The sequence below is a fragment of the Nerophis ophidion genome, linkage group LG13, assembly GCF_033978795.1.
Source record: "Nerophis ophidion isolate RoL-2023_Sa linkage group LG13, RoL_Noph_v1.0, whole genome shotgun sequence".
NCBI lineage: Eukaryota > Metazoa > Chordata > Actinopteri > Syngnathiformes > Syngnathidae > Nerophis > Nerophis ophidion.
Window position 1 is genome coordinate 46,067,147 of NC_084623.1, and position 21,797 is coordinate 46,088,943.

A 21,797-nucleotide genomic window follows, 5' to 3' on the forward strand; every position below is an offset into this window, starting at 1 on the left:
AACATAACAGAGACGAAGCACAAGAACGAAGAAGAGACATGGCGACGACGAGTAAGAAGAAGAAGTACGCTTGCAAGTTCCAAAATGATTGGAAAAAAATAATACTTTCAGTTCATCCAGGACAGCTCGAAGGGGAAAGGGTATGCTGCCTGCAAATTTTGTAGATCAGACTTCTCCATTGAACACGGTGGCCGAACGGATATACTTATTCATGAAATGATTATTTATACATATATATATATATATATATATATATATATATATATATATATATATATATATATATATATATATATATATATATATATTAATATGTAAGAAATACTTGAAAATATATACATTACTAATAATTAGGGAGGTTTGTGTCATGTTTGTTCTCCTACAGAAAATATGAGTCTGGTAATTGTTACATGTAAATATAAATGGAATACAATGATTTGCAAATCATTCTCAACTCATATTCAGTTGAATATGCTACAAAGACAACATATTTGATGTTCAAACTGATAAACATTTTTTTTTTGCAAATAATCATTAACTTTAGAATTTGATGCCAGCAACACGGGACAAAGAAGTTGGGAAAGGTGGCAATAAATACTGATAAAGTTGAGGAATGCTCATCAAACACTTATTTGGAACATCCCACAGGTGTGCAGGCTAATTGGGAACAGGTGGGTGCCATGATTGGGTATAAAAACAGCTTCCCAAAAATTGCTCAGTTTTTCACAAGAAAGGATGGGGCGAGGTACACCCCTTTGTCCACAACTGCGTGAGCAAATAGTCAAACAGTTTAAGAACAACGTTTCTCAAAGTGCAATTGCAAGAAATTTAGGGATTTCAACATTTACGGTCCATAATATCATCAAAAGGTTCAGATTTATCAGATTTTATTTTTTATTATCTATAGCAGGGGTGTCAAAAGTGTGGCCAAGAAGCCATTTGCGGCCCACGGCTAATGTTTTAAAGGCCGGCGGCACATTTTAAAAATACTATTAAAATAAACAAAAGTGAAATAAAAAAGCTTAAAGGCGAAATGTAATTTACAAAAAGTTGCAACGTTGACTAATAAAACAAAGCTGTTTTTTTTTCTTTCAAACTATCATTGCTCAAAAACATAATATTGAATCAAAATCAATGTTATTATGTATTATTGACCTATCCAAGGTTCCGATTACTTCGCATTAAATATTCCACTAAGAAAATATTTTTGTTGTTTGTTTTCTTACTGGACCGAAAATGAACCAAACTGTGACCTCTGAACCGAGGTACACACCGAACCGAAATTCTTGTGTACTGTTACACCCCTAACACACACACATTCACACAAAACAACAACCAACAGGACTGCGCCTGTACGCATTCATGCCCTCACAAACCTTTGGAAATGACAGAAGTCTTTTAAATAATGCTCATTTATCACACTACACTTATAAAAAAAACTACAACAAGGGGGCTCCGGAGCCGCGGGTTTCTGATGCCTGCTTTAGACTTTCAATTGTAAAGTAAATGTAAGAAAGAAGAGGAAAGTAAAGCGACTTAAAACTGTTTTAAATACGACTGCTGTACATGTTAACAGACTATTCAGGTGTGCAAAATGCACAATAACTTTGCCAGCATGTGTGCTTCATACATCAGAGTTCCAACCCAGTGAAACAACGCAAGCTGCTTTTAGACACACGCACATTCAGTCTCTCTCTCTCCCCTCCTGTTGCCACAGCAACGCAGCCCTTGCCTCCACGTCTCCGTGATGGCACATGCTCCGCACTACGAAGATAACCCTCCTGCGCTGCACACACTAATGATACAACACACGCAGGACGCACGCCTAGCAAGGATGGAGCGCACCACTTTATCACTTGAAATACAACAAGGGATTCATCTTAACTACAAATAAATAACAAATTTTCATTTGTGGAACTTTTTCGTCTGTACAGAGCAGTAAAGGGGCGTAATGTTGTCGTGTAACTTGACTAAACTTCAACGCTTTTTACTTTCACAAAAGTACAAGATATCCAAACCGGGATAAAAGACGGAGTTTTTGACCGCTGCTTTTTACGATAAAGTGACGACATCGGGGACTCACCTCGCAGTTGTGTCCGGTGAAGCCCTGACTGCACGTGCAGGTGTACTCCCAGGTGTCATCTGGTCTGCCCGGGGACGGAAGAGCCAGGCACAGCCCCCCGTTGAGGCAGGGTCGCCCCTCGCAGGGGTGCAGCCCGCGTGCGGCCTGGGTCGGCGTGGGCTCCGCCGGTGCCGGCGTGTCCGGGGCCAGCTGGAACGGGGAGGGGACGGCCCGGACGCCGCAGCTCAGGAGCAGGAGGAACAGTGGAGGTGTGACGCTCATCCTGATGCTCTTCTCTGAAGTGTTGGCTCGGTGGGTTTCTCTGGTGGAGGCAGGATGTCAGGCAGGCAGCAGAGAAAAGGAGAATGATGCGGGTGGGATACAGTGAAAGAGAGAGACGGTGTGTGTCACCGTGACGACACACGCAAACTCCACCCCCTCCATACACACTCTCTCTCCGAGGCACGGCTCACACACCATGCAGAGGAACAGAGATGCTCCTCTCATCGAGCGCAACCTCTGATGGCAGGCGGTTTTCTAAGGAAGGGAGATAACGGCCTCACTTTGAGAACGATGGCGTTTTGATTAGTGAGTGTTAAAACGTGCATGGAGGGTAAATACAATTAACCAAGCTGAATGTGCACGGTAATAATCAAATATGACTGGGAATGCTTGCAACTTCCATCCAGCCATAGAGAAGGTTTGATGCAGTAAAATTAAAGGCCTACTGAAATGAGATTTTCTTATTTAAACGGGGATAGCAGGTCCATTCTATGTGGCATACCTGATCATTTCGCGATATTGCCATATTTTTGCTGATTTAGTAGAACATCGACGATAAAGTTCTCAACTTTTGGTCGCCAATAAAAAAGCCTTGCCTGTACCGGAAGTAGCAGACGATGTGCGCGTGACGTCACGGGTTGTCGGGCTCCTCACATCCTCACATTGTTTATAATCATAGCCACCAGCAGCAAGAGCGTTTCGGACCGAAAAAGCGACGATTTCCCCATTAATTTGAGCGAGAATGAAAGATTTGTGGATGAGGAAAGTTAGAGTGAAGCACAATAAAACAAAAACCAAAAAAGAAAAGGCAACAGCTCCAGGCAGCGGCAGTGGGACCGTTTCAGATGTAATTAGACACATTTACTAGGATGATTCTGGAAGATCTCTTTTCTGCTTTTTGTTTTAATAGTGTTTTTATCATGCCTGGTAATCAGTTTTATGTTTTGTTTTGTGAACTCTTGTCTCACGTTGTGCACTTCCTGGTTTTATTTTGGTTTTCATAATAACCTCATAGTCATCATTGTCACCGACGTCCCACTTGTCACCGACGTCCCACTGGGTGTGAATTTTTCCTTGCCCTTATGTGGGCCTACCGAGGATGTCGTAGTGGTTTGTGCAGCCCTTTGAGACATTAGTGATTTAGGGCTATATAAGTAAACATTGATTGATTGAACCCATTAGTTGCCACCTGGTCTCCAAGTCACGCCCTGCCCTCAATCCCACACCTGTTGCTAATCATCACAGCTGCTATTTATACCATTCTGTTTCTGTCCTCGTCCTGGGAACTTTGCAGTCTGCTATTGCCACACTACCTACCTATGCTGCTCATCCTCCATGCCCTCGATCACCTGCCACGCTCCTTGCTTTTCATGCCCCTTGTTTTTGGTCACAGTAAGTGTTTTGTTTTAGTTGTTTATAGCCATGCCATCGTGCTGTTTTGTTTATAGTTCATTCATGCCATCGAGCAAGTGTTTTTGTTTCCTGTTTGTATTTTCTAGCCTAGTATTATACCTCCTTGTGAGCGCCCTTTGTTTTGCCTTTTTTTTTGTATTTAGTGTGTAAATAAATTTAATTATTTACTCACATCCACGCCTGACTCATTCCAAATCTTCGCTGCGTCGAAGAAGCAAAACTAATCCACGTCATAGTCCTGACAGTTTTAGTGAGATTGTAAAGTCATACCTGAAAGTCGGATGGCTGCGGTAAACGCCAGTGTCTCTGAGAGAAGCCGAGGAGCCAAGATCACAGCTGCCTTTTTGAGCTGCAGGAGGAGGTCGAATAATCCACTGAAGTCTCCGGTAAGAGCCAACTTAATATCACAATTTTCGCATCCCAAAACTTGCTGGTTGACGTAGAGAAACATGTTCGCTTGACCGCTCCGTGTTAAAGCTTCACAACAAAAAAAGAAACACCGGCTGTGGTTCGGTGCTAAAGGCAGCTGCAATCCACCGCTTTCCACCAACAGCATTATTCTTTATAGTCTCCATTATTAATTGAAAAAATTGCAAAAGATTCAGTAACACAGATGTCCAAATTACTGTGTAATTATGCGATGAAAAGAGACAACCTTTAGCCGTGTGTGGTGCTGGGCTAATATGTCCGCTACAACCGGTTGACAGCACAAACACGCATCATCATACGCGTCATCATTTCGCGACGTTTTCAACAATAAACTCCGCGGGAAATTTAAAATTGTAATTTAGTAAACTAAACCGGCCGTATTGGCATGTGTTGCAATGTTAATATTTCATCATTGATATATAAACTATCAGACTGCGTGGTCGGTAGTAGTGGGTTTCAGTAGGCCTTTATGAGAGCAATGTTAGGTTTGGAAAAACACTCACCTATTCATTATTAACTGTCTGGAATGGACTTATGCTATCTTTAAGTTGAAGTAGAGTAGTAGTTGGGTTTTTTTTGGCGACAAGCGGCTACAAGAATTCACAAAGCTAAGCTCATGGTGCAGTAAATTGAATGACGCTAACACGTTTGTTACTGGATACGGTCTAATACTTTTCAGTCTTGGAGACTTTGTATCTGCAAGCAATATCCAACATCACATGGACAAAGATAAGACCTTCTGGAGGAAAGTTCTGGGGTCAGATGAAAGATAAATTGAGCTGTTTGCCCAAAATACCAGGCAAAATGCTTGGAGGAGAAAAGGTGTGGTCTTTAATCCCAGGAACACCAAACCTACCGTCAAGAATGTTGGAGGTAGTATTATGCTCTGGGCCTGTTTTGCCGCCAATGGAACTGGTGCTTTACAGAGAATAAATGGGACGATGAACAATGAGGATTACCTCCAAATTCTTTACGACAACCTAAAAATCATAAGCCCGGAGGTTGGGTCTTGGGCGCAGTTGGGTGTTCCAACAGGACAGTAACCCCAAACACACGTCAAAAGTAGTAAAGGAATGGCTAAACCAGGCTAGAATTAAGGTTTTAGAATGGACTTCCCAAAGTCTTGACTTAAACGTGTGGACAATGCTGAGGAAATAAGTCAATGTCAGGAGACCAACACATTTAGCTGAACTGCACCCATTTTGTCCAGATGAGTGGTCAAAAATTCAAGCAGAAGCTTTCCAGAAGCTTGTGGATGGCTACCAAAAGCACCTTATTGCAGTGAAACTTGCCAAGGGACATGTAAGCAAATATTAACATTGCTGTATGTATACTTTTGACCCAGCACATTTTCAGTGGACTCATAATAAATTCATAAAAGAACCAAACTTCATGAATGTTTTTAGTGACCAACAAGCATGTGCTCCAATCACTCTATCACAAAAAATAATTGTAGATTTTTTTTTTTAACTCAAGACAGCCATGACGTTATGTTCTTTGACTACTTTAATTATTTTATTACCTTAGCCACGCTCATCCTACCTGGCTACCAGACACTCTATCCACTGATAAAGAGCACCTTTGGTAAGTTGGAAATTGTTCACCTGTATTTATTGGCAGGCTCAAATAGTATGTTAAAAAGTATCAATAATTATCAATATCGATCAATATAAAAAACATATATTGTGATATCGTTTTCTGCCATATCGCCCAGCCATAGTTTATTTTGGCAAGTGTGCTGTTTTAGACTGCAATATTATTCAATTAAAACACTTCTTATTAGGGATTGAGGAGGGGGGGCATGGTCTGAGGGCCTGCAGCGGATCGGGTTGTGCCAGGACCGGCCTCGAAGTCAGTAACAGGTGCGTAGATGGCCCAGGTGGGCCTTGTTATTAAATCACCTGTCGCCCTGTACAAGCAGAAGCCGGGAGGAGAGAGTTTGTTGGAGCTGGGGGAGAGCGAGAGCGAGACTGACAGACCCAACAATTATTTACCTTATCCCAATTGTTTATTGGGATAAGGTAAACATATGTTCAGTATTTTAACATAAAAGTGTTTGATTGTGAGGCATTAAAAGCCACAAAATGCAACGGGTCCGTCAGACACACAAACGCTGGCTGAGTAACAACAATATGAACGTTGCACGGAAAATTTCTCTGCCAGTTTCTGCATCCCACAGAGATTCTTCTTTTATGTTTCTGCGGTCCCCACACAAGGTTGCAACAATGTTTGTCAACACTTTCTGCTCTCATTTTCTCGCACATTCGACCCTCTGATGTTCTGTGTACCTACACTCTGTCCTCCTCCTGTCCAGGCCTGCTGTGTGTGTGTGTGTGCTACACAGAGCATCAATTTCTACACTTCTATTAGCCCCGGGTCCAGTGGACCCCGACATCTTATATGTAATAGAAATGTGTAGGGGGGGTGTATGGTGTGTAGTCATTAAATGTGTATTCTGATATATGTTTTTCACAGAAGGCAGCACGGTGGAAGAGGGGCGGTATAGCTCAGTTGGTAGAGCGGCCGTGCCAGCAACTTGAGGGTTGTAGGTCCGATCCCCGCTAGCACCATCCTAGTCACTGCCGTTGTGTCCTTGGGCAAGACACTTTACCCACCTGCTCCCAGTGGCACCCACACTGGTTTAAATGTAAAAATTAGATATTGGGTTTCACTATGTAAAGCGCTTTGAGTCACTTTGAGAAAAGCGCTATATAAATATACTTCACTTCACAAGAGGGGTTATTGCAGGACCAGATGAGTAGCCCGCCGGCCTGTTCTAAAAATAGCTCAAATAGCAGCACTTACCAGTGAGCTGCCTCTATTTCTTAAATGTTATTTATTTACTAGCAAGCTGGTCTCGCTTTGCTTGACATTTTTAATTCTAAGAGAGACAAAACTCAAATAGAATTTGAAAATCCAAGAAAATATTTTAGAGACTTAGTCTTCACTTGTTTAAATAAATTCATTAATTTTTTTACTTTGCTTCTTATAACTTTCAGAAAGACAATTTTAGAGAAAAAATACAACCTTAAAAATTATTTTAGGATATTTAAGCACATATGCCTTTTTACCTTTTAATTTCTTTCCTCTTCTTTCCTGACAATTTAAATCAATGTTCGCGGAAAATTTTTATTATTGTAAAAACTAATAAATACATTTGAATTTAATTCTTCATTTTAGCTTCTGTTTTTTTGACAATGTAAATCTGTGAAATATTTCTTCAAATTTATGATTAAAATTCCAAAAAATTATTCTGGCAAATCTATAAAATCTGTAGAATCAAATTTAAATCTTATTTCAAAGTCTTTTGAATTTCTTTTAAAATTTTTGTTCTGCAAAATCTAGAAGAAATAATGATTTGTCTTTGTTAGAAATATAGCTTGGCCCAATTTGTTATATATTCTAACAAAGTGCAGATTGGATTTTAACCTATTCAAAACATGTCATCAAAATTCTAAAAATAATCTTAATCAGGAAAAATTACTAATGATGTTCCATAAATTCTTTTTTTAATTTTTTCAAAAAGATTCGAATCAGCTAGTTTTTATCTTCATTTTTTGGGGGTTGAATTTTGAATTTTAAAGAGTCGAAATTGAAGATTAACCATGTTTCAAAATGTAATTTTCATTTTTTGTGTGTTTTCTGTGACAATGTGTCACTTCATTTCTGTTAGTTTTTCGTGTTTTTGTATTTACTTTCTGTTCAGTGCTCTTATTTTGTTGTATTTCCTGTTTTATTCACGGAGCACTGTTTTTGTCTTTTCGTTGATTGGCAGCGGTTCACACCTGCTGTCAATCACACTAGTGTCTATTTATGTTTCACTCGAGCACTCCTCAGTGCTCGATGATAGTATTATGTTGAGAATGTTTATCTGCACGACTGCTTTATGTTTGCTTTTGTTATTTTCTTATGAGTATTAAAAATTCTTACCTTCACTCTACTCTCCTGGATTCTTGCATACTCGGGGACACACAACTGCAGACATGCGAGTTCCTAACATGTTCTCCTCTTTTAAACTATTCAAAATAGTGTTTTTATCATCATTCATTCTCTACAAAAAAACTTCCGTAAAAGGAAACAAAATGTACGACGGAATAACAGACAGAAATACCCATTTATATATATATATATATATATATATATATATATATATATATATATATATATATATATATGTATATATGTATATGTATGTATATTTATTTATTAAAGGTAAATTTAAAAAATTGTCTATTACTGGCAATTTATTTAAGTGTGTATCAAACTGGTAGCCCTTCGCATTAATCAGTACCCAAGAAGTAGCTCTTGCTTTCAAAAAGGTTGGTGACCCCTGGGTTAGTGCATCTGCCTCACAATACAAAGGTCCTGAGTAGTCCTGGGTTCAATCCCAGGCTCGGGATCTTTCTGTGTGGAGTTTGCATGTTCTCCCCGTGACTGCGTGGGTTCCCTCCGGGTACTCCGGCTTCCTCCCACTTCCAAAGACATGCACCTGGGGATAGGTTGATTGGCAACACTAAATCGGCCCTAGTGTGTGAATGTTGTCTGTCTATCTGTGTTGGCCCTGCTATGAGGTAGAGACTTGTCCAGGGTGTACACCGCCTTCCGCCCAAATGCAACCGAGATACGCTCCAGCGACCCCAAAAAGGGACAAGCGGTAGAAAATGGATGGGTTCTTCACAGAAAATGAATAAAAGTCAGTGAGTCCCAGTTTGAATAATTAAATAATTGTATCATTTTTTTTCGTTTAATTTAAAATGAAAACAGGTCCCACAAACCCGAACACCACACTAGCATTTAAGTACAGTTTGAACATTTACCCCAGCAGTGCAGATGACATGAAGCTAAATTTACCGGTGAATTTTCTGTAAAAGTGAGTACATAATTTAGAGTAGTCATTCCAAAAAAATTAACTTTAATGAACATTATGAGCGATTAACAAACAGCTAACGTTAGCTCCAATTAGCACACCGGACAAATGACTCAACTCTTCGCTAAAATGAGTCGTTAACGTTGCCTTTTGGAAGTGACACCAAGAGGGGATTTACCTTTCGATTCCCGTCCAGGTGTGAACATATTTCTGAATCTGTTAAATAGCAGAGAGTAAAAAGTGTTGTATAACAACAAAAATGGTGCAGCTGGACTACTCGAAAGGCAATAGCTTCCCGCTCCTCTCTGGAGGTGTGACGTTCGTGAACGAGTCGAGTGTTTTGATCGGCTCTTTTAATTTAACAGTGAAAACTGATTCACATTTGCGAGTCGTTCGTTTGGAAGCCGTACTTAAGCACAGGCAGATACGGTGTCATCCGACTGGATACTGAGACTGTGTCAAAGAAAACATTCTCAAGATAGCATTTTTATTTACTTTTTATGTTTTGTTTTGTTTTTATTCATTTTTTCTTTGGAACCGTTCTGATGTGTAAAGAAGTTGAAGTGTACACACACCAGGTAAGCTAATACAGTATTTTTCTTGAATTCACATTTGAATTAAGTTTACCCTGCGATGAGATAGCGACTTGTCCAGGGTGTACAACACCTTCCGCCCGATTGTAGCTGAGATGGGCACCAGCGCCCCCCGCGACCCCAAAGGGAATAAGCGGTAGGAAATGGATGGATGGATGGATGGATTAAGTTAAAATTTTTCTCCAGTTTTTTTTTGTATTTTTTTATGTACACGAGTGCATTTTATTCTTACGCATTGTGTATTTATTTTTTATATTGCTAAAATGCTCTTGTGCTGTGTTTTAAGGGAAGTGAAAAATGTGATGATGCCACAGTCAAAGCATGTGGATATAGCGCCACCTTAAGGAATGTTTACAATGAAAATGCAACAAAAAACCAATTAAAGCTGATATTTGTAATTTCCACCCTTATAGAGCAATATTTGTGGAAAATGTAATTATTTATTTTTGCATCTTTATAATACAATATAACTCCTACCAGTGATTGTTTCAAAATAAATATACAAAATACTATATTAAAAATAAATATATATACCTATATGAAATGTAATTTATGTCAATATAGATGTATATATATATATTTATATATATATTATATAATTATGAATATATATTTCGATATATACATACATATATTTACATGTATGCATATATGTATATATATACATATATACACATACAAACATATACATGTACATATACATACATATATATACATACATATATATATACAGTATATACATACACACATATATATACACGCAAACATACATAGTGGTTTCTGTGGTTAATCCGTTATACAGTGCTCAATACCGGGGTATCGCGTAATTTACATTAGGTCAGGAAAAAACACAAGACGCTATCTCATCCCTAAAAGCCTGTTTCACAGGTTTTCCTGCTCTTCAGGGTATTTTATTTGTATTCACAAAATCCCCTGAAGAGCAGGGAAATCTACAAAACAGGCATGTTAGGATGGAATAGCCTGTTTTTTTTCCTGATCTAACAAATATGTATATATCTACACACACACATATGTATATATATATACATATAAATATACTGTACATATATAAATACACACATACATTCATGTAAACACATAAATGAGCCAGTTTTTTAAAATGTTTTCTTCAAAGGAATGGCTCAATTTAAAAAGTTGTACTCCTGGGTTGCAATCAGACACCAGGGAAAAAAAACCTACTTACCATCATTTACTTTTTTTTATCTGTACATCACACTATAGAGCAATTGAGATGGGTTTTATATACATATAAAAAGGAATATAGAAGTTTAAAAGCAAACAAAAAGAGACAGATGGATTCTTTTTTCAACAAATTTCCATAAAGAAGTGTGGGGAGGCATGCAAACTTGGCCCAAAAAGTTCCTAGAACTTAAAAATAACCACTTGATCAAAAGGGACCAAAAATGGTCCCAGCAATTTTGGGCCCCAGATGCTGCATCTCAAAGCTCACTAAGTGTACAGCATTAAATCTTATTTCCATACATTAGACAAATGACGTGCAAACAAAAACAAAAGACAAACGTTGAGTCAAACAGTTACTTTATTTATGTTCAGGTAAAAACATGAACCTGATGCAGTAAATTATTGCAGATCTTAGAAACCAGCACATGAACGATTGGGCCAGGAATGCAGACAGTGACGCCCTCCCCTGGCCACAGACTGCAGGTGCACACCACTATTGTTTTTTCCAAGCCAGCAGTGCAAAGAAAAGAAAAAAAACTACAGCAAAGAAATAGACCATATAGAAAATGGAAAAAAAAAAAAAAGGAAAAGCAGACATTCTCACCTCAAAGAGGGTTTGAAACTGCATATAAACTCCATAAATGAAATTGAAATGTTGCCTGGCCGTGAAACAACAAAATGAGAGCAGTCAAAGGTTTGTGCCCAGCTACATTATGTGTTGAGGGTCGCTCTTGATAACCCTACCAATCCAAGAGACGTTTTCACGTGGTCAAAATAAGAGCAACACACCTGAACCAGATCAACACATTGGTAACAATGCTTCTTTTCGAGATGAAGCTCTCTAGAAGCTGGGGGCCAGAACACAATCTCAACTTAAGAGGGGGAGAGTTGGTGGAAATGAGAATATGCGTTCATCACTACCCACATTCTCGATTACGCAACTTGAAGCGACAGGAGGGAACGTTAAACGAGGTCGGACGCGTTCACTCACTCACACACAAAATGAGGGGAATGCGGACAGACGCCTGTGGGAACAAAAGAGCTATTCTAGCAAATGTGTAGAATGAGCAAAGTCTGCAAATTTGTCTGTACAAACGATCTTTGGAGCTAAAGTAAACCGAGCTTGCTTGATGGCGCCTCTACTCTCCCACCCAGACATTGTCCACTTTGGAGAGGAGTCATCCCTTTTTTTTTCTTTTTTTTTTTCCTTAAATATCACAGCAATGCAATTTAAAATGTCACCCAAATGTTTTCATAATTTTTTTTTAACATGACTCAACTACTGATATAAGTTTTACTCTCTTTTACATTTTAACTGTCTGTGTGTCATGGAACACCTTTTGCTATTTGTGGGGTTGTTTTTTTTAAATCGTTTTTCTTGAGAGTCGGGGCAGCAAATATATATTTAAAGTTTCTGCAAGCTGCTTCTCTAACAAGAAGGCTGTACATGTATGTAGCCTTGATGTGATTACAAAAAAAAAAAAAAAAAAGAAGGAAGTCATGATTTCATCAGTCGCTGAAGAAGGCATTTGAATGTGAGATGGTGAAAGATCAGGAAAGGTGGAACGACTGTTGGCCCTCTCGAGCCGCAGTCAACAGTTTCTCTCGCATGATCTCTATGCTGGAGTAGTCAGGCAGCTTCAGGTAGTTGACGCAGGTCATAACTGAAGGGAGGAACTCGTCGGGGTTCTCGGTCGACTCGAAGGTCTTCCTCACAATTGTCAGCGGGGGGTTCAGGCTGCGGAAACCTGCGCAGCACAGTGACGGGGGTAAAAATGTGCGCTACACTGAAACGTGAGTGCGTCGTCTCACCTCCAACAGGCAGTCGTGGGCTTCCCGTGACAAACTGCAGAAATAGTCTCTGCTGCTCGGCGTCGAAACTGCTCAGCACCTCGAAGAGGAACCGCACGGCCCGGCTGAGGAGGCAAAGAAGATTCAACTCGTCTTCAACACTCAATTTTGGGATGGTGAAACCTTAACCAGGTGGCGCAAGTTCACCTGTCGTGTGTGTAGCCATGATCCGGTCGACAGCACTCCATCAGCGTCTTGACGTCCCACGTCTCTGACTTACTGCCACACAGCAGCTGGTCTAGCTGCAGGCGCAATTAAAAGAATATTTTTATTGATTTATTTGAGTGATCGCTTCTATTGCCGCTTTTCCACAGCAGAACAGCAGCTTCTCATTGGGGTCTAAAGCAGCTGCAGTACATCCAGAATGGTGCTGTTCGAGTCCTGACTAGTGTTGTCCCGATACCAATATTTTGGTACCGGTACCAATATGTATTTCGTAGAAGTGTACGGGAGTTTCTAAGCTAAAGTCTTAACAAGCTGCTTTGCTTCTTCTGCCTCTGTCTCAGCATCCAGCAATGTCCCACCAACACAACCATCTGATTGGTTACATATATATAGTGGTAACAGCCAATCAGCAGTGCATATTCAGAGCGGATGTAGTAAATGCTTCAGCGTAGAGCAGATAGGTGTTTAGCAGGTGAGCATAAGGCAGCGTACTCTCCCCAAATGATAATAAACATCTCTCAGTCAACTACTACTAACATCACTATGAGCCCAAACTTAAACTGCAGCTCAGCTCGCTCCAAGTTCTGGCTTGAGGTGAAGGCTAATTAGCTTTTAGCGTAACGTTAGCTAATTTTGCGGTTTGTGTGTGTTTTACGGACAGAGAAGCTCTGTATGGGAGGGTCCCTGCTATCACATGTTGATAAAAATATAACATTTACATAATAAAAATCAACTACAGGCTTCCCAAATGCTGTGCTAAATTAAGCATGATGAGTTGACTTGAAACTGTTTAATGTTGCACTTTTTATATGTAGAAGAAAAGTTTTGTCATTTTGTTTAATATGAGCAACAATTTGAGGCAGTTTAATGTTGATTAACGTGGGCAGACATTAAAGTGTTCTCAATGTTAAAAGGATAAAGCCATTGTTTACAAATTTGGTGAATAAATAACCAAAAAAATGTATATTTTGTTGATTTCTTACTGTACCGAAAATGAACCGAACCATGACTTCTAAACCGAGGTATGTACCGAAACGAACTTTTGTGTACCGTTCCACCCCTACTATTTCGACCCCAAAAAATTGCATTATTGGCTTTTTCTTAAAAAAAAATCTTAGGGTACATTAAACATATGTTTCTTATTGCACGCTTGTCCTTAAATAAAATGGTGAACTTACTAGACAACTTGTCTCTTCGTAGTAAGTAAGCAAAAAAAGGCTACAAATTAGTCTGCTGACATATGCAGTAACATATTGTGTCGTTTTCCATTCTATTATTTTGTCAAAATTACAAAGGACAAGTGGTAAAAAATTAATTATTAATCCACTCGTTCATTTACTGCTAATATCTTTTAACATTTTCTATCTTCACTTCTGTTAAAATGTAATAATCACTTATTCTTCTGTTTGATACTTCACATTAGTTTTGGATGACACCACAAATTTAGGTATCGATCCGATACCAAGTTGTTACATTATCATACATTGGTCCCATGCAAAGTCCTCACGTGTCCAAGGACCTATTTCCTGAGTTTATAAACATAATATTAATAATAATTAAAAAAAACGAAAGAAGATTTTTTTTTTATGCTAAAGAAAATCAATATAATGGGTGGTGGGGGGGTTGACCAGTACTTTTTAGAGGCGATATAGTAAGGAAAATGATTCATTAGTATCGCGGTACTATACTTCTACAATAAAACCCTAGTCCTGACTAGAACTAGGCAATAGGATCATATTAGTCCAGTGCTCAGGTCACTGCACTGATTTCCTGTCATTTTAGAAAATAGTCTTTAATACAACTGTGCTTGTGTTTGTCTTTTCATGATCTTGAGCCAATGTACATGAGTCCAAAATGCGGCCCGGTGGCATTTTCAGCCCGCATGCTCTTCGAACTTCTTTTCGTCTACTTTTGATTTAAGGATGTCAAACGATTGAAACACTCAATTGCGATTATTTTCATTTTGTTTAGTTGACTTTAAATTAATCGCGATATTCGCAGACCCATCAATCACAGAATCACAGCGGAACATCAAACCTTCCATCATCACAAAATAAAATGATGACACTGCAGAAACAAACATTGGAGATTAAAAAGTATATAATGGAAAACCTCACGTGGCAAATAGTCTCAATTAATGCCATAATTTCACACTATCGGTTGATTGATTATCAGCACTGATAATTGGTATTTTGACATACATCCGCATTGGCCTTTTTTTGATATTGCTAATCGTAGTATTTGCGTCTTTTATCACCGTCAGTATCATTTTAAATGTAACAATCATTGAACGCACATTTTTTTCCTCTTTTAAAACGGGTTATTTTGGTTCAGATGCGGCCGTGGTTCTCTGTGTCCAGCATTCTCCCGCCAACGGCACCACCTGATTAGTTACGCAATAAGGTTCAGGTGAGGAGCACTGACTGATTTAAGTACAAAACAGTACCTCTTAGTGCCTGCTTTTGACAATGGAAAAGGGATAATTGCAAGTAGGAAGAGTAAACTCGACTTATATGGGGAGAAAAAGGCTTACCTCTTCTGGATAGAAATACTGCAGGTGATGTAGCGGGAAGACGGATTCAAAGCCTTCCCTAAAAGACTCAAACTGTCTCGACACGCCTTCATTTAGAGTCCAGTACACCACCAACTAGCCGAGAAAAAAAGACCACATCAGAAAATTCCTGCCAAAACTCAACGTAAACACTAACAAATTCTGACTAGAGCGACAACACTGGTATTACATCACAGTACATCGTAGACCTGTGAGAAGTTTAGGGGTGATACCACATTAATCATGTTGGATGTTTTGTTATTGTTTCGGTTTTCAATCCAAATAATCAACTAACTTTATTGAAAAACAGGCCATAAAATGAAAGCAACAGGGAGGACATACCCTGAGATACTCCTCCAGGTTGTATATCGTGACAGGTACATCTTTGCCACCCTTTTTCAGCTCAATGTTAGGGAATCCCGGGAGTGTGAAGTCCAACCCGAGGTCCTCCACTGAGCAGCCGTTCATGTTCAGGCTCTCCAGCCCCTGCTGTAAAGTTTCTCTTGTCTGAAAAATAAACAACTTGTTTGTAAATAATTAGTCAAAAGACTCAGTAGCTGCTGTGATAGACGAAACTGAAAGCTGATTCACTCAGTTGAATAATTTTGTTTATAAATTACCTGTGATCGGTCCTGTTCCAGCCTCTTTTTCTGGCGAATGATATCCTCCAAGTGCTGGATAGATTTAGCCACACCAGGATCAATGTTCACCAGGTCATGGGAGCTTATAGACATCTCGTGCCGCAACATCCACTTATAAAATGGCAGCCCCAGTGGCAGGTCCAGCTAGAAATTACAATAAAAAGATTTAACACGGGCAAATATTTTTTAGTTTGCGTAAGAGTAAAAAAATATCCACCAAAACAAAAGAAACATTATCGCAAACTGAGGACGTATCAGTGAAGAAAAATGCAATAGGGAGACATGTGAAGTTATGTTAACATCATGTAAGTATATTCATATCAGCGCAACTTTAAATACAAGTGACCAGCATTCCACATTGACTAGTTTCAGTTCCAGCAACAATTAGGATGTCGCCTCAATCGCCATTGTTCAATACAGCGCGTAGCTTGCCAACAGCAGCATTTTGGCAAAGAAATTTGCAGATGATGGGCTCATTAGCATAAATAGATCAAAACCCCATCAGAAGGGCGAACATAGTGACTCCGTTATAGCATATTTCAGCCATAATAGAATATAATCATACAATTATGTATATATGTAATGTTTTTCTATGGATTTTGAAATAATGGAGTTTTCCAAATTCTGTCCATTTCCACCTAAAGAAATTAGTTTGTAAAAAAAATTTAAATAGGGCTGCGCAATTCTGGAAAAAATCTAAAATCAAGATGAATAAAATATTGTGCTGCATAGTTAAAGTTAAAGTACCAATGATTGTCACACACATATTAGATGTGGCGAAATTATTCTCTGCATTTGACCCATCACCCTTGATCACCCCCTGGGAGGTGAGGAGAGCAATGAGCAGCAGCGGTGCCGCGCCCGGGAATCATTTATGGTGATTTAACCCCCAATACCAACCATTAATGCTGAGTGTCAAGCAGGGAGGTAATGGGTCCCATTTTTATAGTCTTTGGTATGACTCGGCCGGGATTTGAACTCACGACCTGCCGATCTCAGGGCGGACACTCTAACCACTAGGCCACTGAGTAGGTTATTATACTCTGGGCTCAGTTAAACTGTTTGAATATTTGTATACTTTTAAAACAACTGAACAATTAAGGGCCATTTATTAACACAACGGATTCAAAAGCAGCTAAAATGCTATGCAAAGAAACAAGCACATTCCCCTTGTAAAGGAGAAAATATGTATAATATTTCTTGCAAGGGAAATATTTGTAATACTGTGGTGTGTGAATTAGCTTTCACCTTAAGAAAAGGTCATTTATACCAGTGGTCCCCAACCTTTTTGTAGCTGCAGACCGGGCAACGCTTGATAATTTGTCCTGCGGCCTGGCGGGGTGGGGGTTCTTTTTTTTTTTTTGTCATGAAAAAGGGAGGTTTTTGTTATGAAAAAGGTAGTTTTTTTTTGGGTTGGTCCACTAATTGTAAGTGTATCTTGTGTTTTTTATGTTGCTTTAATTAAAAAAAAAAAAAAAAAAATCATGTTTTTTTTTAAATAAAAAAATAAATAAAAATTAAATACACATTCTTCTGCGGCCCAGTACCAATCGGTTGTTGGGGACCACTGATTTATACCAGTGTTTTTCAACCACTGTACTTACTGGACATAGTGCGGAGATTATGTCATTTCACCTATTTGGGTTAAAAATATTTTGGGGAAACCAGTAATTATAATCCACAAATAATGTATTGTTGTTGAGTGTCGGTGCTGTCTAGAGCTCGGCAGAGTAACCACATTAGTTAGTCTCTTCCATATGAGTAGGTGGCAGCAGGTAGCTAATTGCTTTGTGGATGTCGGGAACATGGTTTGTCATGATCACAATATGAAGCGACAGCGGGAGGAAGCGTGCAGGTAAAAAGGTATCTAATCTAATGCTTACACCTAAAGTTAACAAAAGGTGAGTGCCCCTAAAAAAAGACGTGGAAACTTAGGGAAGGCTTTGCAGAACGAAACCAACACTAAACTGGCTACAAAGTAAACAAAAACAGAATGCTGGACAACAGCAAAGACATACAGCGTGTGGAGCAGAGATGGCATCCACAAAGTACATCCGAACATGACATGACAATCAACAATGTCCACACAAAGAAGGATAGAGACAACTGAAATAGACTTGATTGCTCAAACAAAGCAGGTGCGGGGAACAGCGCTCAAAGGAAGACATGGAACTGCAACAGGAAAATACGTACACAACAGGAAAAGCAACCAAAATAGGAGCGCGAGACAAGAACTAAAAAGACTCCACACAGGAAAACACCAAAAAACTCAAAATAATTCACGGCGAGACAAGTAAAGTGATGCATGGTTGGTTATGGTTTGAATTTATAACCAACGACTGTTTGTCAATATCAAGTTTCACTTTTTTATGATTTCGACTGATGGTGTGCCTTCGGATTTTTTCAATGAAAGAAAATGTGCCTAGGCTCAAAAAAGGTTGAAAAACACTGATTTATACAATAAAACTATGATGTTTTGATTGATTCCTTTCTATATTGTGACATTTGAAAAAAAAAAATATTTGATAGCATCATCCTTATTGAAGTTTACAAGTGTGCACACAAAACTGACTGAATTGCTTTTTGGTACACAGCAGTTAATGTCAGTTTAAATGTATAAGTGTTGGTTTTGATCCTTTTTGGATTAATTGCCCAGCCCTACTAAAAGTGCCACAATCAATTTCTCACCAGTCTGAAGTCCATTATGGCTTTGGCCATTAGCTTTCCCAAAAAGCGGAACTTCATTTTGATTTTGGCTATATGAGCTGGTTTGGTTGTCCTGCCGAAGGGAACAGCGAAGAGTCCTCTTGAACTGAACATATACTTCGTTCCCTCTTGACTTCCTATTGGAGTGGAAACAAAGAAGAAGCCAAATAAAAAAATCATCATATACCACATGCATAGCAATCCTGCACATTTACATCCACATAATTATTTACAAGTAAGGGTCACACTTCCATCAATTTTAGGTCCACCAGGTGTACAAAATGCAAAACAAAATACAGTCACCACTCGCTACATCGCACTTCGGAGTTGGCGTCACTCATATCTTGGATGTTTTGGGTTTTTGTTAAGCATGTTTGTGTGTCCTAAATAAAGCTTGTTTTAAGCATAAAAATAGTTAAAATAAATAAAAATATCAGTACTACAATGTTATTGGCGACTCGATGAGACCAATCCAATAAGAACACACCGTTCAGTTAATGGCAACTGATTGGTTCAGCATCAATGTATTGGATTTAACGAGTGCAAAGGTGACTATGTGGCTCTGATAATGTTAAAAAATGAATTTAGGTCAAAAAACGTCTTTTATGATCTGCTATAAAAATTAGGGGTGGGCAAGTTAATGCGTTAATTACGAGTTAACTCATCAATCTAGTAACGCCGACAATTATTTTATCGCACATTTGCGTATGTTGTTTACATGCTTTTATTTTGTTAATGCCTTTCCTTAACAAGATGGCGTCGCCCGGATGGGCTTCGGCGTCGAGGGGCTCTTGGTAAAGATGGAACATTCGGCAAAAATACCGGACAATTCTGCAAATTTCATGGCTGGCTTACAGCGTGGTCACTCCGGGATCACTTACGACCGCCAGACAATTCTGTATGTGGATAGATCGGGCCGTTTTGGACTGAATGACGCGTGCTTGCTAGACCAGCGGCCTGTGAAGCAGCGGAGTATTTGTGTTGTCTGTCTATTTATGAATAATGCAGACGAGGAGTGTTGGCTGAGTTCTTAACGTTTGCTTTCAGAGCGTGCATATCACAACATACAAGATGCCGTCATGGCGACACAACCTATGCCGGGCTACCGCGCATGCTCGTCACTCCTGTTGCATGCTGGGTAGGGTAGTTCTTTTTTTCCCTGGCTCATAACATCACAATATAGTACCATGTATATGATGCGTTCAGTTTATCAAAGCACCAAGCAAACAATCGGAAAATTCCCATCATATCAATTCCTAGATATGGTCATAATTATTTTAAGTGCACTACGCAGAACAAACACAACATTATTAATATTGCTACTACGGATAATTTGATCAAAAATTCCCTAAAACAGCCCACTACCTATAATATAGTTTTTTTAAACATAAGATCCCTGATAAAAAAAAATGTTTCTGCTGTTACCTCAGAAATTGCCTGTTCAGATGTTATGATTGTGGCTCAGAGATTTGTATGTAGATTATATTTATTTTCCATCACAAACAGGATAACTTAAATACCCTGGCAGTGGCAATAAGCTTAAATGTTTGTATTTACATTTTTTGAGTTGATTTTCATAAAATATGCTATTTAATTGCTACTGTTTAACAAGGACTGATTTAAATTGTGTTTGCACAACAAATGTTTTGGCGCTTTTGTTCATGTGGGAGAATATTCCAATAAAGGTGCACTACACACTACTTTTGAATTCATTATTGGGCTTTGCGTATACAATGCAGTTAATCGCGATTAATCTGAGAAATAGTGTGATTAACTTCGATTAAAATTTTTAATCGTTGCCCAGCCCTAATAAAAATATTCGATTTATATATAATTTCTACTTTGAAATTAATTTGCCATGGTCAGGCCGAGGGATGGGTCGCATTTTAACCTTTTCGGTAATTTCGGTACATGGGAATCTATACCAGCACTCAATGGTGGTAATTTTAGAGACTTATGTGTGTGTTAATAAATGGTAATTATATTTTATCAAAAAATTAACTTTTCATTTCAACACTTAACAATGAGGTGGTTTTAAGGCTATAACAGTTAAATTAATGTGTTTTAAAAGACATATTGTTGGTAATTAGTGTCAACATTTTTGCTTTTCCTTGTTAGATTGTCTTTGAGCGCTATTTTACATTTTCTGCAGTTTTTTTTGTTAATTTTATTTTCTTAATATTTTGGTAGCCGTATCTAAATGTATTTTTGATACTTTTCAAATGTAAAGGGACCACAAAAAAACTAAATATCTTACCATTCATAAAACATGTTTCCTATAAAACTCAAAAACAAATTTAGAAGATTAAAATAAAAATTAACAAGCATTAAACATGTTGCACACAAAGAACAATTTACAATCTTATATATTACATTTAGCCTGCCATAATCTAGGATTAGCTTAGAATAGAATAGAAAGCTTTACTGACATTCAATGAAATGCTTTATGATTTATGGTTGCCATTCTTGGTCTGTGCTTTAAAAAACATACAATCATTAGTAAATACCAAAAACAGTAATACGGCTGAAACTACACAGATAAGACATATTTGCAGGTAAAACACACATTGTTAAAGATAAAACACAAATTGTACCACTTTGGTACAACATTGGTTTGTGCTACGTGGGTGGTTTAAGTGCACAACTGGAGAGCTGAAATTTATTTTGCGAGTCTGGATGATTGTTTGTTTAATGTTTACCAAAGTTTGAAGTGCAGGTGGTAATACTGTCTTTCCCCCTTGGGCGAGGCATGTTTTAAAGCACAGCTTGCAGCATTGTGCTGTAGTGTTTGAAGAGTCACTTTGATAGTTTTTGAAACCGTAACACCTTCATATGGTACTTTTACACACTCTATTAACCAGTAGAATTGCCTTTATTCGCAATTATTCCACAGTTTTTCCTTGAGCGCTATGCGAGTGTGAGCGCGCTGACACACTGAACATGCTCAGTTCTGTATGTCAACGTAATGCGAATAAAAAAAAAAAAAAATAGTACCAGTATTTTTTCCAAAAATAATATGGAATTGTTTTTAATT

At 38.5% G+C, this 21,797-nt stretch overlaps 2 protein-coding genes across 9 annotated transcripts in view; both read right to left on the bottom strand.

The window, feature by feature from the left end:
- The window catches only part of dner (delta/notch-like EGF repeat containing), a 120,899-nt gene extending 111,532 nt beyond the window's left edge, over window positions 1–9,367 (bottom strand). The window contains exons 1-2 of one of the 2 annotated variants that reach the window (XM_061919052.1): window positions 9,232–9,367; window positions 2,084–2,384 (exon numbers count right to left, since the gene is read on the bottom strand). In XM_061919052.1, coding sequence (XP_061775036.1) covers window positions 2,084–2,344 — 261 coding nt within the window. In that variant the 5' untranslated portion in view covers window positions 2,345–2,384; window positions 9,232–9,367. Of the gene's footprint in view, window positions 1–2,083; window positions 2,438–9,231 lie in introns of those variants that run through there. The other variant, XM_061919051.1, reaches the window with a different exon arrangement.
- A 1,822-nt stretch (window positions 9,368–11,189) lies between these two features.
- Window positions 11,190–21,797, bottom strand: part of trip12 (thyroid hormone receptor interactor 12) — a 68,275-nt gene continuing 57,667 nt past the window's right edge. For all 7 annotated transcript variants that reach the window (XM_061919056.1, XM_061919060.1, XM_061919059.1 and 4 more), the window contains 7 exons: window positions 18,746–18,900; window positions 16,037–16,201; window positions 15,759–15,923; window positions 15,399–15,512; window positions 12,848–12,942; window positions 12,662–12,765; window positions 11,190–12,597 (listed from right to left, as the gene is read on the bottom strand). In XM_061919056.1, the coding sequence (XP_061775040.1) occupies window positions 12,401–12,597; window positions 12,662–12,765; window positions 12,848–12,942; window positions 15,399–15,512; window positions 15,759–15,923; window positions 16,037–16,201; window positions 18,746–18,900 (995 nt within the window). In that variant the 3' untranslated portion in view covers window positions 11,190–12,400. The remainder of the gene's footprint in view (window positions 12,598–12,661; window positions 12,766–12,847; window positions 12,943–15,398; window positions 15,513–15,758; window positions 15,924–16,036; window positions 16,202–18,745; window positions 18,901–21,797) is intronic.